We start from the raw sequence: 18741 nt of genomic DNA, 5'->3' as shown, positions 1-18741 counted from the left end.
AGCTGAACAGGGCACTTGGGCCAAGTGGGCCAGCCAGAGGCTGGGCATTTCCCTCAGGCATCAGGCAAGCTTGCATCTTCCACAAACACTGACTGAGCATTGGCCAAGCACTGCTTGGCACTGGAAATACAAATGAAATAATTCGAAGCCTCACACTGGAAGAGTCAGTAGACTGTGGAGGGAACCAGCATGTGAACACATAAACAATGAGAATGAGATAAGATTGGGGTTAACAGAGATCTGATCTGGGGGTGCTGTTAATGCAGCATGAAATGCAGGCCCAGACTATGTATGTCTTGTCACTGCTGAAGCCCTAAGCTGTAGTATTGTATCTGATACACAGTTGGAAGTCCATGACTACTCACTGAATTAATCAGTGAATAGACCAAAGATTAAAGCACAGTGGGAGCAGGGAGGAATGGGTGGACTGAGGAAGGGCTCCTGAAACCTTCAAGGAAGAATCTACCAGTGAAAGAGGGACATCATAGAGAATTAAAAGTGAGGAAAAAACAACTGTGTCTTCAGAAGCCTAGAAATGAGAAGCAGCAGGACTTGGCAGAACTGTAGATATGAGTGTGGCTGGAGGGGAGTGGCTGGAGGGAAACCTGCAAAGTGCACTGGGACCCTGTCATGGATGACACTTGGGAGTCATGGAAAGAATCAGGAGAGTGACGGGGCTGGGTTTGCACTTGGGAAAGAGGTTTCTGGCTGCAGCAGGGGCTGGGGAGCAGTGGACTGATGGGGAAATCTAGAAGGAGGCAAAGGCTTGGGTCTCCATCCCAGGGCAGCTAGCTGGGCCTTGAGCTGCTCATGACAGATCCTCCTGGGATTCCCTACCCCTGCCCTTTACCTAGGCAAAACACCCCCTGCAGGAGCCTGGCAGGCCTCTGCTTCTGGAGGAAGAGCATGAAATGGGCAAGGGCTGGGGCAAGAAGCTTGCTATTCTGAGCCTCCAGGCTTACTGAGTCCTTGGGTGAAGTGGTAGAAGAAATGTCATCCAACCCCTATCCCCATTCTCTCTACCTCAGATCTTCTTCCAGAATTTTCATGAAGTGCCTGCAAAGTTCTTTGATGAGACCATCTTAATCCAGGTGAGGAGCCAAACAATATGGGTCCATTTTCTTGTCCCACCTCAATCCTCGGAAGGACTTCAGCTCCCCACCCCCACCCTTGGAGCCAGTCACTTCAGATGGTCCTTCTGACCCCAAGACACAACCTCCACCACCTTCGTCACTCCCTGGCAGCCCAGACTTCCCACATTCACTTAACAAATGTTATAGAATACCAATCACTAGACCCTGAGCTGGGCCCCGAGGTGAATAGCCCCTTCCCATGTGCCAGGATTCTCATGTCACCAAAGGACCCCTCAAATGTTCCCTCAACATGGGACATTCCATTCCCTATCAGAAGAAACTCGGTAACAGTGGTGAATGTGTGGTTACCAAATGCCTCCTATGTGCCCATCACAGGGCTAAGGGGAGCAAGGAGGTCTCTCCCTTGAAGAGTGTACATGTTCTTGGGAACACCGGAACATGGGAAATGATCAGGACAGCATGCAATGGAGAAAGTCAAGTGCAACAGTTTTCTCTGGGCTGATCTTTGGGTTGACCAAGTGGATTGGACCCTCTGATCGATTTCCTCATCAGTAAAATGGAACTAAAATTCTGAACCTTACAGGGTACCTCTGAGAATTAGATGAGAAGAACTATGTGGAAGTGTGGGCCATTAGGAAACATTATATAAATTCTAGAGGGCCATTAGGAAGCATTAAATACATTCCAAATGTGCCCTTACAATCCCTCCCATGGGGATGGGGGAAATGAGGGATGTGAATAACAAATCTTTCTGGGAACCCCTCTGCAGGTGATGAATTCCACACTAATGAGATTCAACGCAGAGATTGGGAGATTCCAAGTGAGCTCTGGATGAAGGAGGAGGTTTGGTGAAACAATTAACAGAGACTCACCATGGGTTCCATGCCTGAGTCTAGGGGCAAAAACTTGGATTTTCCTGCAGAAATATCCAGATTTGAATCTACCCAAGTTATTCAGAATCTCTTTCTCATATATACAATGGGAATAATGACATACTCAACCCACAGAGTTGTTGTAAGGATAAAAGTGTGTACCATTTATGAAAGAGCTGGGTGCCATGTTGAATACAATGGACACATTTCAAACCTCTGCCTCCAGGAAATGGAAGCAGAAGGTCCAAAAATGCCAACCTAAGAAACACAGAGAAAATTGCTGTCTATGAGAACAGAAAGAAAGGTTTGCTTTGGAAAGACACAGGCTGGGAGATATGGAAAGCTGACATTCATGAAGGGCTAAATAAGATTCTTCAAATCCAGGAAGATCAGGAAAAGGTAGGGTTGCCAGATTAAATACAGGATGTCCCATTACATTTGAATCTTAAACAACAGGTACTTTTTAAATACAAGTATGTCCTAAATAATTGCATGGCTCCTGACGAATACTCCAGGGGACATACGTATACTAAAAATGTAGTCATTGTTTATCTGCAGTTCTAACTTAAGTGGGCATCTATTTTTATTTGCTAAATCTGGCAACCCCTGGGAAAGTCTTCCGTGTTGAGAAAGGTATATTTAGGACAAATCAAAGTAAGGTTTCTTTCTCACTACTTGTAAGAAGCACATGAAGAGTCATGACCTGTCCCTCAAAGAAGCAACATGGGCTTCGAAATGAGAGATTCTGGAGAGGTTATATGGCAGGTAGTAAAAAATGTTGTGCTTTCGGCAAAGACCATCGCACAATTTCCAGACAAGGACTAATGATAATGAACTGTTAAATAATTTATAGACATGAGAGAAAACTAAGCCTTTTTTTAAAATAATTTTTTTTAATTTTTTTTTTGGTGGGGGGGGAGCCTGGGTGGCTCAGTGGGTTAAGCATCCAACTTCAGCTCAGGTCACAATCTCACAGTTTGTGAGTTTGAGCCCCATGTTGGGCTGTGTGCTGACAGCTCAGAGCCTGGAGCCTGCTCTGGATTCTGTGTTTCCCTCTCTCTCTGCCCCTCCCCTGATCATGCTCTGTCTCTCTCTCTGTCTCTCTCTCTGTCTCTCTCTCTGTCTCTCAAAAATAAACATTAAATTTTTTTTAAATACATAAATGTTTATTTATTATTGAAAGAGTGCAAGCCTGGGAGGGGCAGAGAGAAGGAGACAGAGGATCTGAAGTGGGCTCTATGCTGAAAGCAGCCAGCCCAAGCCCTATGCAAGCCTGATGCAGAGCTTGGGCTCACAAACCGTGAGATCATGACGTGAGCTGAAGTCAGATACTCAACTAACTGAGCTACCCAGGCGCCCCAATGAGTCTTTTTCCTTAAATTACTTCTTTGAAAAATTTCAAACATACACAAAAGCAGAGAGAATAGTATCATGAGTTCCCACATCCCAATCACTCAACTTCACTAATTCATTGCCAGTGATGTATTGTCTACCCCTGGCCTACCTCCCCACCCACTGGATTATTTTGAATCAAATCTCAGACATCATATTTTTAAACATTTCAGTTAATATTTCTATACATAAATATCTTATTAAGCATAAACAAATGTAATTATCACATTTTAAAACCTTTATAATTCCTGGATAGCATTAAATACTAATCGGTGTTCAAATTCCCCTAATTATCTTATGAATTCCTTTTATGTTTTGTTCAAGTTAGGATCCAAACCAGGTGCGTGCTCTGCAGTTGGTTAAAATGTATTTTTAGGTCTCTGTGATTCTGTTGGTCCCGCTCCCTTTTTCTCCTTGTAATTTGTTAAAGAAAGTGGATAGTTTGTCCTGTAGAGTTTTCCTCTAGTCTGGATTTTGCTGACCGCATCTCTGAAGGATCATTTCACATACCTCTCTGCCCAGGTGTTTGCTGTCTAGAGGCTCGCTAGATTTGGGTCCATTATCTGGCAAAATGACTTCAGCAGAAGGCACAGAATGTATGTTGGTCTCTCTTTTTATGTCCTTAACAGCCATTGATGATCACTGCCTGGATCTATTTCTTCATTAGCGGTGCCTGAGTTTTTCTTTGTTTTCTTCCAGCTTTATTGAGGTATAATTGACATACAATGAATTGCACATATTTTAAAAAGTATCATTTGAAACGATCGTCACAATCAAAATAATGAACATCTATCACCCCCAAAAGTTTCCTTGTGCTCCTTTGTAATTCTTCCTTCTCACCCCCATCCCACCCACTCCCATCCCCAGCCAGCCACTGGTCTGCTTTCTAGAACTATAACTTGGTTTGCATTTCCTCAAATTTTATATAAATAGGATAATACAGCATGTATTCTTTTTTGTTTGGCTTCTTTCACTGGCATATTTATTTTGAGATTCATACATTTTGTTGCATGTGTTAATAATCATTCCTCTTTATTGCTGAGTAGTATTCCACTGTGATTCTAACTTACACTTCCCCAGTGACTCGTGATGTTGAGTACCTTTTCATGTGCTTATTTGTCACCTATATATTTTCTTTGTTGAAGTGTCCATATCTTTTGCTCATTTGCATTGGGTCACTTTCTTACTGCTGAGTTTTGAGGCTTTCTTATATATTTGGGATACAAGTCCTTTTATCAGATATATGACTTGGAAATATTTTCTCCCAGTATATGATGTCTTTCCATTTCCTTAAGTGTCTTTCAAAGAGCAGAAGTTTTACATTTCAGTGGAGTCCACCTCATCAAATTTTTCTTTTATGGATTGTGCTTTTCTTGTTGTAGCTAAAAAAAATCTTTGCCTACCTAACCCAAAGGGGTAACTGACTTTTTTGGTGTTTTTTTTTTAATGTTTATTTTTTTTTGAGAGAGAGACAGAGACAGAGTGAGTTGGGGGAGGGACAGGGAGAGAGGGAGACACTGAATCTGAAGCAGGCTCCAGGCTCTGAGCTGTCAGCACAGAGCCCAACATGGGGCTCAAATTTTTGAACCAGGAGATCTTGACCTGAGTCGAAGTCAGATGCTCAACCGACTGAGCTACCCAGACACTCCAAAAGGGTAACTGGGTTTTAAAGCAGACCTAACATGAAGAATTTGGGGACTACTCTATAGAACCTTCAGATGTGGGATACAAGGGTGACCTGAATATTTCGCGGTGCCTTGCCACCCGCCACCTTCAATCCTGTACCACAACCCTCAGGCCTTGGTCAGAAACCCTCTCCCAGGGGAAAGGGAAAGCCCATAGTCTCTTTGCCAGCTCCTCCCTTAACCATCCTCTTCCCCAGGATGGGAGACAACTTTCTCAATCCAGAAACAGGGAAGAGTCAATGCTATGTTGGCCAGGCAGTGCTATGTGGTGGTTAAGGATCCTTTCAATCCAGATCTCCTCATGTAATTACTAGTTGTAAGACTTTAGGCACTTTTCTCACACTAAATACCCTCCTCTGCAGAGTGGAGGTAATAATGGACCAACTTCTAGGTTGTTGTAAAGAGTAAAGGAGTTAGGGCAAGGCAAGTTCTCAAGCACTGGTGGCTAATACTGTCAGTACAGTACTATTGTTCATTGGTGTTGAAAATCTTGAGTAACTAATCCTTACTCTATTCTTGTCTTTCCAGACAGATATTGGTTTTATCTACCGTTCTGCAGGTAGGTAACAGTTGTTGCAAATACGTGTGCCTTCTGAGAAAAAGCAGATCAGTTGTCCAAACATCTCAAAATTCCTGTATGTTCAACACATGGGGGGAGAGTATTAGAGGGTATGAATTATTTTCTGTATTTGATAATATTTATAATCATAAGATCTTTCTCTGTAAAACTTCAAAGCATCCCTTTGGATCAAATGCTAACCTTTTATTGCAACCTGGAATTGAATTTCTATTTTTTGAGGCCAGTCTTGGGGGACTGATGTTTGAGTAGAGGTTTCCACTGTAACCATCACACACAACCTGGCCACAACATACATACCAGGTTGAGGTTTGGACTTAGGGTTGGGGAAAATGCTTGCCTCTCTCAGACCAGGATACTAACAACTGTAGGTTCCCAGGATGGGAGAGAGGGGTCTCTGTTTCCTAAAGGCAATGGCTGGTAGCCTGGGAGTATACTAGCTTTGCCCAGTGGTAGAAGTGACTCCCATTTTCCTCTGCTACTGTAAGGGAACCAGAATTTAGGAGACACACTTCCACACCCCTCTCCTGGTTTCAGGGAAGAAGGATGGAGACTGAAGGCCAGTCTCCCATGGGCCCTCTGCCCCTCCAGGTCACACACTCCTGAGGAAATGGTTAGGCCTCTGCCAGCCAAATGAACCCAGCAATGGAGTGAGAGGCTACCTGAAAGTCACCATTTGTGTCCTCAGTGTGGGAGACCAGGCTCCGGTGAGGCTTCCCTAGACACCCCAATAACATTTCCTACTGTAGCTGCTTCTGTAGGGTACCCCTGGGCCCCCAGTGTGGCCATTGATCTTCACCTGCTTTAATTCGTACACTGTGCCACTCAAGGATTGTCCATCCCTCCCCTATACCAAGTGGAATGTTGGGGAAGCCAAATCTGGTGGCCATGGCCATGGCCATCCTATGACTCTGACCCTATCAGGTCTGGTCTCTACAGGTAGATCAAAAGCTGCCCTATGGGACTGATGACACCAGCACTCAGATCTTCAAGTCGACGGTGGTCCCGGTCAACTTGGCCTACTTACATTTCTTCATCTACTGCGCGGAGGACCTTCATCTCAGTTAGAGTCAGGTGGCGGGGAGGGAGTGACTCTGGAGGTTCCCTACACAGTGGCGACCTGGATTCTCCTGGGGCTTCCCTGTTCCATTTTGGTGCTAACCTAAGATTTAGGTGGAGAGGAACAGGTGAGACGGAAATCCACCAAAATTTGTTTTATGAAGGCCCTACAGATACCCTTTAAAATTGGCCATATGTCCCTGACTGTCTTCGATGCCCAGAGGCAGACTCACAGTTCCTTATGCTAGCACCCATCCCTGCTGCCCATTATGTGCCATGACACATACAGCACACAGAGATAGAGTGGAAATGGGAGAGGTCTGCCTAGAGGGCACCATGCCAATTGATGGCATAGGGTTTCAAGTGGTTCTATCACCTCTCCATTTCCTCCCCTTAAAAAAAAATACTTCTGTCTCATAAATCTTGTAACTCTTGTTCACAGAGAAACAGCACTTAGTGAGTCCTGTGTTGGAGGTGGAACTAATTGGGGAAAAGGTAAGTGTAGAAAGGGTCTGAGGTTTAGAGAAATTGTCACCTAGATGGTGTATGGGGAAAGATGGAGTTGGTGGGCAGGAGCCCAGGATTAGTATCTAAGTTCCTCCATCAATGGGCTGTGACTGATCACTGGACCAGGAACTCTTTGAAGGTGGAGGCCATGGATTAGTCACCCTGTATCCCAGAGCTGTGCTCAGTGCCCTGCATGGAGAAAATGCCCAGTGAAAGCCAAATATACACAAAGGGCACAAATGAGTGAATGAGTGAATGAAACAACATGCCCACAAACAACACTGAAACTGTCACTGTCTTCTTTGGGCCTTGGTTTCTTCGTCTATAAATGGAAGGTTCTAGGCCAGAGAGTTGCTGACATTCCATGATCCTCTGTAAATAGAGAGTAGCATTTTCCAAAGTGTGCTAATGGATGTTATGTGCAAAAAAAGGATCCTATGTTCAAATTTGGGGAATGCTGGGTTAAGGTTAAAGAGGTTTGTCTCTTTAAATTCATAAACCATAGAATTCATAAACCCTGGTTTCTACCATATTCTACCTATTAAAAGTGTCATTAAATCTAGCCCATACATAAAAGGAGGGAAATCAGTGTCTACCTTTCAAAGGAAGATATACCAAAGGATTTGTGGACATATTTTAAAACTACCACACTGAGTGGGGTTTGGGTGCTCTGGTCTAGGGAGATGATCTTGGGTGATAGGTGGCACAAAATTTTCAAAAACTTTAGTATCTCTGTGGTTTTCTTAGTGTGTATTTTTTTTAATGTTTATTGTTGAGCGAGAGAGAGAGCGCATGCACGTGCAAGGGGGGGGTGGCAAAGGGAGATGGGGACAGAGGATCTGAAGCAGGCTCCAGGCTCCAGACTCCACACTGACAGCAGAGAGCCCAATGTGGGGCTCCAACTCCCCAGCTATGAGATCGTGACTTGAGCCGAAGTCAGACACTTAGCCAAGTAAGCTACCCAGGCGCCCTGATTTCTTAGTGTGTATTAAAAAGTTCAATCAGTCCAACCAACCTTGATTTCACCAACATGATTGCTTAGAATAGAGCCAGGTTTAAAAATGAAGTCAAGTAGAGGTGCCTGGTGGCTCCGTCAGTTAAGCATCTGACTCTTGATCTCAGCTCAGGTCTTGATCTCCAGGTCATGAGTTCGGGCACCCTATTTGGCCCTATGTTGGGTGTGAAGCCTACTTAAAAAAAATGAAGTCAAGTGATGCTTTGGAAAAGGGTATTACATTGTGTACTGCCACTGTCGACATGGTTTTTGTTCACTTTTCTATTGGGATCTTAGAGTTTATCTAACAAAATCTATGTGTATGCATTCATATAAGAAAGTTAGTAATGCTATGACTATTTAAAAACAAAGTCAATTGAGGGGCACCTGGGTGGCTCAGTTGGTTAAGCATCCAACTTCGGCTCAGGTCATGATCTTGCATTTCATGAGTTCAAGCCCCACATCGGGCTCTGTGCTGACAGGTCAGAGCCTGGAGCCTGTTTCAGATTCTGTGTCTCCCCCTCTCTCTGCCCCTCCCCCTGCTTGTGCTCTCTCTCTGTCACTCAAAAAATGAATAAATGTTAAAAAAAATTTTTTTAAATAAAAACAAAGTCAATTGAAAGATGATTGAAGGGCAAATATTAGGGAATCTGGAGACGGGAAGATACACAAAGGACTGAAGTTGTAGCTGAGAAGTTGTCAAAGTGTCTTTAGACCATTCCCGTGATCAGCCCTGTGCTGGAGAAAGCATCCATCTGTGGGCTGGGCTGGAAGGGCTGGAAGCTGAGGCCAGTGGAGGAAGGAGGGCACAGGCTGGCACTGACACTGCTGTGGAATGTTTCTAGCTCAAGACAAATGTGCTGACCCAAACCGAGAACCCAATATGGAACCAGCTCCTGACCTTCCGGATTCAGGTAGATATCGCTGTTCCATCTTGACGACTCTCCTCCTCATGGCCCACAAACGAAAGAAAGTTTGGGTGTTTGTGTACGGGTGTGGATAGAAGGTAGGGACCAAGAAGCATGGGGTGGATGGGGGGCAGGATCTGCCTGATGGGGAACATGAAGAAGGACATGTTACAGAAAATTTATTTTATTTGTCCAGTGGTAAGAAATGAATGGGCCATACAACTGAACTTTCCAGAAAACTTAAAATGCCCTTTCACATACATTACAAAACAAAACCAAAAAATCATTTAAAATTGATTTAAAGACTTATTCTGAATTGCATTGTGCATTTTCTTATCATCTAGGCAAAGTGCCCTGAAGATAATTATAGCTCTTTGTTAATGGCCTAGAGGTATTGTGGGAACATAGTTAGTATATGGGCTACATGTAGTATGGGCTATTTGTGCCTATGCTAAATGGCTCCAGGATGCTCTTTGTGGGATTCTGTGGTCTGATTTTTATAGTTTTTCAGTCCTTCTTAGTCACCTATCAGTGGTGTAGATGCCAGTTCTCTTAAAGCCTGGGAGAGCCTTGTTTGCTTTTTGACTTCATGCCAGGCTTCTAAGAGCTGCATGTAGAATAAGAATACGCAATTCTGAAAGATAACTTGAGCACTGTCAAAAGGATGAGTGCATAGAACTTTGTGTGGCTTCTATTTGGCTACCCAGAGAGTATTTTGCTTTCCTTATACCTTACATTTGTGTGACACAAAAATCACTAATGAGCTCCCCTCTACTTTGCTGGCACCCTCTTCCTTGCTTCTCCTAGAAGCTTCCCTAGTCTGCCTCCTGTGAGGCATCATCTTTAACCATTCTTCATAATCTCTACCTTCCTGGGTGATTTTATAGACTCTTAAAATAGGAAGAGATTTTATTTATTTTGAAAGAGAGATAGTGCGCACGTGCACGCATGCATGCACACACACACACACACACACACACACACACACACACACGTGAGCAGGGGAGGGGCAGAGAGTGAGGGAGAGAGAATCCCAAGTAGGCTCTGTTCTGTCAGCATAGAGCTGGAGGCAGGGCTTGATCCTTGAACTGTGAGATCATGACCTGAGTCAAAACCAAGTCGAATACTCAACCAACTGAGCCACCTCCTACTGGTGCCCCAGTAGGAAGAGATTTTAAAGGGAGCCTAGTTTATCCCCCACCTTTGATCCCTCCCACCTCTCTGGCTGTGATGAGGCTCGTGGCCAGATGCTCAGAGTCTTGAAAGTCTTCCCTTGTGTCCAGCTGCCTTTAGGCTCAGAAACCAGTGGCACAGGCCAGGCCTTCCTTCATCCCTGAAAGAGACCTTCCAACGTTTAAAGATGTCCATACACTCCCTGGCTCCTCACGCGTTTCCCACGAAACACAGTCTCCTAGGCTGGAGCCATTTGGATGCAGGCCTGATTGTCACTAGCCCTGTAGAAATGCAGCAGGCAGGTGTGAGCCTCACTCTGAATGGCAGGATGGCCACAGATACGGTAGCATCTGAGGCCAGTTGGTCAGGGCCCCAGCAAGGCAGGCTGCAGGGGAAACTTCGCTAAAAATGGGTGTTTGCCAGTTCACAGTCCAAGTGCCCCAGGACAGAAGGGCAGTCAAGACAAGGAACTGGGAAAGGGGAAGAGAATTCTCAACAGGGTTGATGAAAAGATGGTTCAGCCATGAGTTTGAATTTGGAGGATTTGTAATTTTGGAAGACCTGGATGTCTTACAGTGCTCATCTCTCAACTTCCAGTGGGCCTTTCCTCATTTCTTACTAGATACTTGCTCAACTGGAAAGCCCTTTCCCCACTTCCCCCCTTGCCCCCAGCTTCCCTGACAAGGAGAGAATGGACAGCCCCAGGAGCTGCTATGAGGGGAAAGGGCCCGACTGAGAGGACCTGAGTCCCACTCCGATCTCAAGCCCAGCAGCTGTTTTCCATATGGGTTGGTTTTTTTGTTTTCGTAACTGAGGGGACCCTATGGCAGAGGAGATAAGACCCAGAAGCTTGGGTTCCCATCTGACTGCACTTCTTACTGGGTGACCGTGAGCAAGTCCTTCTGCTTCTCTGGGCCTCATTTCCCATCTGTAATTAGGAACAATCACAGTCCTCACTGGGTTATGGCAGAGTCATTAGGACCTCTAAAGCTGCTTCAGCCCCTGCATATAACTTGAGAACTTCAGGAACTCAGTTGCTCTGTGCCTCAATTTTCCTGTCTGGAAATGGGAATAATAGCACCTGGCTTATGGGATTGTTGGGAGGAGTCACTCAGGTGATCCATGTGGATCATTTAGCACAGGCCACAGGACAACAGAAACCCTCCCCACAACAGCAGCTACTACTATTTACTCTCTGAGGAGATAGGTGTCTTGCTGTTTAAAAGTTAACTGCTAGTGGTGAAGAATGCATTTTAGGCCACAACCTCCATGCAAGACAGACTGGCACGCAACCTGCTTGGGATTCTCTCTCTCTTTCTCTCTCTGCCCTTCCCCTGCTCATGCTCTCTCATGTGCTCTTTCTCAAAATAAATAAGTAAACTTAAAAAAAAAAGAATAATAATACCAAAGCAACCATGGGACACACTCCTAGGCCTCTCCCAGGTCCTTTCAAGGGGCCCATGCAAGTGGGGAGTCCATAGCCACAGGCTTATATGTCCCCATGGTAAATTCATTTTGGCTGTGGTGACATGGCTTACTGATGATTGAGCCAGGCCTTGGACCCAGACCCAGAACTTCCCAGCTGCACTCAGTCTCCTTGAGGACCAGACCACTCAAACATGCACCCACTGCTGTTCTCGCTTTCCTCTTGCAGTTGCCCTGTCTCTCCAGCTACATCAAGTTCAGAGTCTTGGACTGGTGAGCCGCTGGGTAGAAGCTGAAAAACAAGTACAGGAGGAGAAAATCTGAGCTGGGCCAGCAGCTCAACCTGCAGACTATGTTTCTCTCCAGCCCCAAGAACAGGTGCCAGGATGAGATAGGGACTGTCAGTCTGTTCCTCAACCAAATCTCATCCACCGGAGCAGAAATAGAAGGCAAGCGATCCCCCAGGCCCCTGCCTCCTGCCCTTCTCCCACCTGGCCCTGTCGCCCTAACCCTTTCTTCTTGCAGGAATGTATTCTGGCTTCCTACCCTGTTTTGGCCCCAGCTTCCTGACTCTTCATGGGGGTAAAAAGGCCCCTTTCAGGATCCAGGAAGAAGACATTGTAAGCCTCTCATGACAGCTCTAGGGAACAGTGGAGGTAAAAACCAACCATTTGAAAGGTGCTGGGGCCTGGGACGTGACTGGGGAGGGCCCGGCCCTGGTTTCTGTCCATTATGCTATTAGAGGACATGTAATCTATGTGTAAATGACTATGTGTATATGGGACGTGTGTTGTGTCACAAGAAAGGAACAGATGGAGAACTCTGGGCATTCACTGAGAAAGGGTCATTGAGATGAAATGTCAGGTAAGATTTCCAGCAGGTGGAAAGGACATAGAAGACTAAAACAGCATAAGTAAACGTGGAAAGTACTGGGCTATTAAAGATTGGTGATAAATGCCAGGAGGCCAAGTCCAACTGGCTTAAAGGAAGGGAACAGGGCTGGGAAGAATTCTTGAGTGAGGATGAGCTGCAGGCACCAGGACCTCAATGCCATTAAGAGGCTAGCTCATTCATTCCATCTCTTGTCTCAGCTTCTCGTCAACCTGTGGCCTTCATCCTTTGCTACTTCAGTCAAGCCTCCCTGCTGGCCAGTGGCCATCCAAGCCTCTGATAGGGAAGGCCAGGGGAGCATTCTAATTAGCTGCCTTAGGTCATGTGTACTCTCCTTGGACCAATCACTGTTGCTAAGAAGGCGGGGCATGCCCTGATTTGCCAGGCTGGAAGCACAAACCCAGTAGTTATCACAGCCTCCTCCAAGCTGGAAGCATTTGCTGGGAATCGGTACTTTGATTTGATCAGCAGGTAAAATGCACGAAGAGGAGGAGTGGGCCTCAGTACAGAAGAGGGGTCAGGGCCCAGAGGTTTCTGGGCACAGCCAGGTCTGGGGTGTCTGGAATTCTGCCCCTAGATTGTGGTCAGCCCTAGGCAGGAAGTTACTAGGCAATAGTGTCTTTGCTGCAAAGGTGTCAGGATAAATTTGGTCTTTTTTTTCACATCCCTTTTGTCATTGTTTCCCTTCCTGTTGCCCTAGAATATTCCCAATGCTGTTAAGGATGGCTTAGCTTATCGAGGCCGGATCTTCCTGGAGTTATTCACCAACCTCAGTCCTCATCAAGATGTTAAGAAGGATCTCTCCTCTGAAGTAACCAATATAGAGGTAACTACAGGAAAAGGTAACTCAGGAGTAAAGAGTCCCTCTGCCCACCCCAAATCTACTGCGGGTCCTGTTCCTGACACTGCAGAGGCCCTGGCCACAAGCTGAATGACCTGTTGGGTACATGAGGACGTTTGGTCAACCCACCTGAGTCTTTATCAAGCCCCTATGGGGACTTCATGCTGCATCAGGCACCCAGTAAATACAAGATGAGGTTTCGGTTTAAGAAATGTGTAATCTAGTTAAGGAGAAATTATGTTCTAAGGAGTTTTTATTTCTTCCTGAAGGCTGGGGAAGACCACTGATGCAGGAAGGGGCAGGAGGAGCAGTGTTAAGAATAACCACCCACTTATTTTTTAAAAAAATGGGAATACCGTCACAGGGAAGGAGAGCCTGAGAGGAGGGAGCAAGTTCCAGAGACCTTTTGGACACAGAATGATCCGAGCCACAGACTAACAAGAAATAAGAAATGAGGCCAACTGCCCTAAGCTGATGCCCATTTTCTGCCTCAGGTGGCAAGGTGGTCAGGGGTGGCATGCACCAACATGGACTCCCTGAAGGAGAAGCAGGCCTGGGGGGTGGACGATGTAATCCCATCTTTGACATGTGCTTGTGAGACATCCATGAAGACCAGTCCCCGAGGCTGCTAGACAGATGGTGTGTTGTCAGCACACCGGGATCTGAACACAGGGTTGTGGAGGAACTGCCTGGGAGGAGTGGGCTGGTGAAAGAGTGCCACAGCCTAAGGCAGGTTGAGGAAGAGGAGGGGCTTGCAGAAGAGACTGAGGAGGAGTCTGCAAAGGAGAGCACTGAGGCAGCCCCCTGAAGAAAGAGTTGCCAGACTGCATGCGTGTGAGGGAGAAACTGCATGCAAACTGTGCATACAGGCAAGTGCATCGAAACTTGGCCGGAAAATAGAAGGAGACAAGATCAGGTGGTAGCTAAATAGAGGCTCAGAAGTGAGGAGGGTTATTTTTTATGACAGGGGAGACGAGCTAGTGAACAGACTGGGTGAGTGCAAGAAGAGGGCAGGGGTTGGCCACAGAAATAAGAGCAGCTGACCTGGTAGATGGAGGACCTCGAGCATATGTGGGAGGAGGCAGTTAGAGAAGGGCTCAGAGCAGATGTGTGTGTGTATGTCACCTTCATCACACCCCTGCCCACACTCATTCCATCAGGGGAGGGCGTTTAGGCAAAATGGGAAGGGATGAGGTGGCCCAAGTCAGAGCCTAGTCTGGCCCTCTCTGCCTCAGAGGGAGAAGCCTCCTTTTCAGGAAGGAAAGGAACCACAGCTGACTGGGAGGAGGGGGCCAGGTGATAGAGGTCCTGGGAGGAACTGCCCTTGAGCGGGAGTCAAAGCAGGATTTGAAGGGGGCGGGTTTCAAAGATGGTCACCAGTTCACCCTGAAGAGAAGCAAAGATGACTTTGAAAGAAACAGGGCACCTCATCTTTGCCTCCCTGCGTATCTATGTAGCCTTGGCTTATGTACTGGGGATGTGGGGGTTCTTGTTTTAGAAGCACCACAACCGCCAAAAGTATGGGCTGTGCGTCATCTTCCTTTCCTGTACCATGATGCCCAACTTTAAGGACCTGATCCAATTCGAGGTCAGCATTGGCCACTACGGGAACAAGACAGACCTGAGTTACAAGCCTCTCGTCTCAACCACACAGTACAGCCCAGTGATATATGATGGTAATAGTCAGATCCAACCAAAGAATAGAGAGCATCCACTGCATGCCAGGCTTGTGCTTGGCCCTTTTAAGGGTATTAGCTCATGGAACATTCATAGGTATTGTTAACCCACATGTCACACATGAGGAAAATGAGCTTTGGGGAGGTGAAGTCACCTGCCAAACATTGCACAGCTAGCAGGCAGTGAGCCCATGACAGGAGTTAAAAGTAGGTGTTTGTGTCAAGTCCTTCTCTACAGTAAGTTCCACACTACAACTTTGCCAACCCCATATTCTTCCCTACTACTCTGAACCACCCCTGATCCATCCATGCAACTATCTGCTGCTACTTGTCTTCCCACCTTCTATCCATCCATTAATCCACTCATCCACCCTTTCATCCATTATCTCCCACCCATCCACTGTCCCAAACAGCCAGCCTCCCTTCCATCCATTCATCCATTCATCCATTCATCCAATATATACTTATTAAACACCTATACCGGACACAATAGAGTAGCAGTTCTCAAAGTGCAGTCCCTGGGCCAGGCATCAGCATCACCTTGGAACTTTTAGAAATGCAGATTCTTGGCCCCACCTCAGTTCTACAGAATCAGAAAATCTGGGGATGATGCCCTGCGATCTGTGTTTTGACAAGCCCTTCACGTGATTCAGATGCATGCTAGAGTTTGAGAGCCACTGTTCTAGAGGAATACTGCCTCCCCTTCCACTTCAACAGCTTTGCAGTCTCATTGCCCATTGAGAGCCTTTCTGTGCTTAAAAAAACTTCCCTGGTTTTTTAAGAACAGCTTATTGAAATAGAATTCACACACCATACAATTCATCCACGTATAGTATGCAATTCAGTTGTTCTTAGTGTATTCACGGAATTGGGCAACCATCTCGTTGATTCTAGAACATTTTCATCGTTCCAGAAAGAAACCCTGTACCCACTAGCAGTCACTCGCTATTTCTCCCCTATGTCCCCAAACTCAGGCAACCACTAATCTACTTTCTGTCTCTATGAGTTTCCTATTCTGGACATTTTACCATACACATGGATTCACAATATGTAGTCCTTGGAGTCTGGCTTCTTTCACTTAGCATAATGGTCTACTTATTTTTAAATTATGATGTATACAAAAGTATAGTAAATGTATGTATACAATTTAAAGAAAAATAAAATGAGTACCCCTGAACTCACTACCCAGCTTAAAAGATAGAAAATTGCCAGCACTTAGAAGTTCCCTGTATGCTCTTCCCACATCCATTTACCCACAAAATAACCACAATCCTGACCCTCATGATAATCACTCCCTTACTCTACTTTTCAATTTTTACCACCTATGTAGGCAACTCTAAACAGCATACTATTTTTGCATTTTGTTCGAGTGGAATTTTGTAGTCTATATTCATCTATTTTCCATCTTTTGCTCCATATTAATTTTTTTCATGTTGGTGTGTGTAGCTGAAGTTCATTTTCACTTCTGTATATGTTCTACTGTATGATTATAACACTAATTATGTGGTATATGTAGACATTTGGGATGTGTCTTCTTTTCCTACTATAATAATTTTGTTATAAACATTCTTGTACATGTCTCCTGGTCTCAAGTGCAAGACTTCCTCTAAATTATATACCCTGGAGTGAAAGAGAGATTCAAAGCAAAAGTAATTATACCAAATTACACTCTCATCAGCATATGAGAATTCCTATTACTCCGCTTTCTCACCAGTACTTGATGTTGCCCAGCCTTTTCATTTTTGCCAATCTGATGGATGTAAAATGGTATCTTATAAGATCTTGATGTGCATTTTCCTAATTATTAATGGAGGATGAGTGCCTTTTCATGTGTTTACAAACATTTGTTTTTCTCATCTGTAAAAAGCCTATTAATATGTCTTATCCATTATTCTATTAGGCTTGTCTTTTTCGTATTGACTTTACATTATATTTTCTGGGAACGATCCTTTGTCAATGGGTGTATTGGAAGTATCTTCCCTAAGTTTGGGGCTTTTCATTCTCTTAATGATGATTTTTTATTTGTTTAATTGAGATATTGTTTGCAAACTATAAAATGCACATATTTTAAGTATACAATTTGATGCATTTTGACAAATACATATACCTATGTAACCACCATGGGCAGAAAGTTCCATCACTCCAGAAAGCTGCCATATGCCCCTTTTCAGTCAATATCCCCAACCCCTGGGGGCAGTCACTGCTGTGCTATCACTGTATATTTGTTTTGCTTTTCCTACAACTTCATATGTGTGAAATCATACATACAGTTCTCTTTCTATGGCTTCTTTGGCTCAGTATAGTATTCTGTGTTCATCCTACATCTATTCACATAGACAAATGTTTTGTTCCTTTTTATTTCTGATAGGTACTCCATAATGTCCGTTTATTTCCCCATCCCCCTGTTTGTGGACATTTAGATTGATTCAACTTCTGGAGTATTATGAATAAAGCCACTGTGAACAGTCCCATACAAGTCTCTCTATGAACATGTGCTTGCATTTCTCTTGGCTACATACCTACAAATGGAATTTGGGGTGGTTTTAAAAAAAATTTTTTTTTACATTTATTTTATTTTTGAGAGACAGAAAGAGACAGCATAAGCAGGGGAGGGGCAGAGAGAGAGCAGGAGACACAGAATCTGAAGCAAGCTCCAGGCTGCAACCTGTCAGCACAGAGCCCGATATGGGGCTCGAACCCACGAACCGTGAGATCATGATCTGAGCCGAAGTCGGACACTTAACCAACTGAGCCACCCAGGTACCCCTGGAATTTGGGTTTTAAAGAGAATAACAATCTTCCAAACTGTTTGTATTATTTTACATACCCACAGCAGTGTTTGAGAGTTGTACTTGCCCCCCACCCTTGCCAACTTTTGATACTGTTGACCTTTACATTTGAGTCATTCTAGAGGGTGTGATGTACATAATGGTAATTTTAATTTCCATTTCTCCAATCAGTAGCAATAGTGAGTGTCTTTTCATGTTCACCTATATTTCTGTAGTGAAGGCACTGTTCAAATCTTTTGCCAGTCTTTCACTGGGTTGTTTGGCTTTTTACATTGCATTCCAATAATTCTTTTGTATTTTGGATACAAGTCCTTCGTCAGGTCTGTTTTGCTAATACGTTCCACTCTGTGGCTTGACTTTTCAATTTCCAAGCAGTGTCTTTTGAAGATAAAAAGTTTCTAATTTTGGTGAAGCAAATAAATTCTAATTTTGAGGGGCACCTGGCTGGCTCAGTCAGAAGAGCATGCAACCCTTGATCTCAGGTTCATGAGTTCAAGGCCCAGGTTGGGTGTAGAGATCATAAATAAATAAATAAATAAATAAATAAATAAAGTGAGATTATCTTTTCTTTTAAGTAATATACTATTTGGTCCAAGAAATACTGTCTACCTCAAGATCATGAGTATTCTCCTGTGTTTCATTCTACAAGCTTTATAATTTTAGCTTCTTTATTTAGGTTTATGATCTAACCTGACTTGATTTTTGTATATGGTGTGAGGTCAGGTTCTTATTTCTATAAAGATAACCAATTCAGTAACATTTGCTGGGGAAAAAAAACTATTAATTCCCACTTACAATTACTCTGACACCTTTGTTGAAAATTGATTAACCATATGTTGTGGGTCTCTTTCTAGAATC

At 44.6% G+C, this 18741-nt stretch overlaps 1 protein-coding gene across 10 annotated transcripts in view; it reads left to right on the top strand.

Moving 5' to 3' along the window:
- FER1L5 (fer-1 like family member 5) overlaps nt 1–18741 on the top strand; it is a 52638-nt gene that overhangs the window by 7038 nt on the left and 26859 nt on the right. For all 10 annotated transcript variants that reach the window (XM_042981266.1, XM_042981263.1, XM_042981264.1 and 7 more), the window contains exons 8-19: nt 1029–1091; nt 1864–1914; nt 5572–5602; nt 6212–6327; nt 6560–6683; nt 7122–7174; nt 9026–9094; nt 11916–11959; nt 12053–12135; nt 12212–12306; nt 13278–13403; nt 14917–15094. In XM_042981266.1, coding sequence (XP_042837200.1) covers nt 1029–1091; nt 1864–1914; nt 5572–5602; nt 6212–6327; nt 6560–6683; nt 7122–7174; nt 9026–9094; nt 11916–11959; nt 12053–12135; nt 12212–12306; nt 13278–13403; nt 14917–15094 — 1033 coding nt within the window. The remainder of the gene's footprint in view (nt 1–1028; nt 1092–1863; nt 1915–5571; nt 5603–6211; nt 6328–6559; nt 6684–7121; nt 7175–9025; nt 9095–11915; nt 11960–12052; nt 12136–12211; nt 12307–13277; nt 13404–14916; nt 15095–18741) is intronic.

This window comes from Panthera tigris, chromosome A3 (assembly GCF_018350195.1).
Source record: "Panthera tigris isolate Pti1 chromosome A3, P.tigris_Pti1_mat1.1, whole genome shotgun sequence".
Lineage (NCBI taxonomy): Eukaryota > Metazoa > Chordata > Mammalia > Carnivora > Felidae > Panthera > Panthera tigris.
This window is presented reverse-complemented; position numbering and strand designations above follow the sequence as displayed.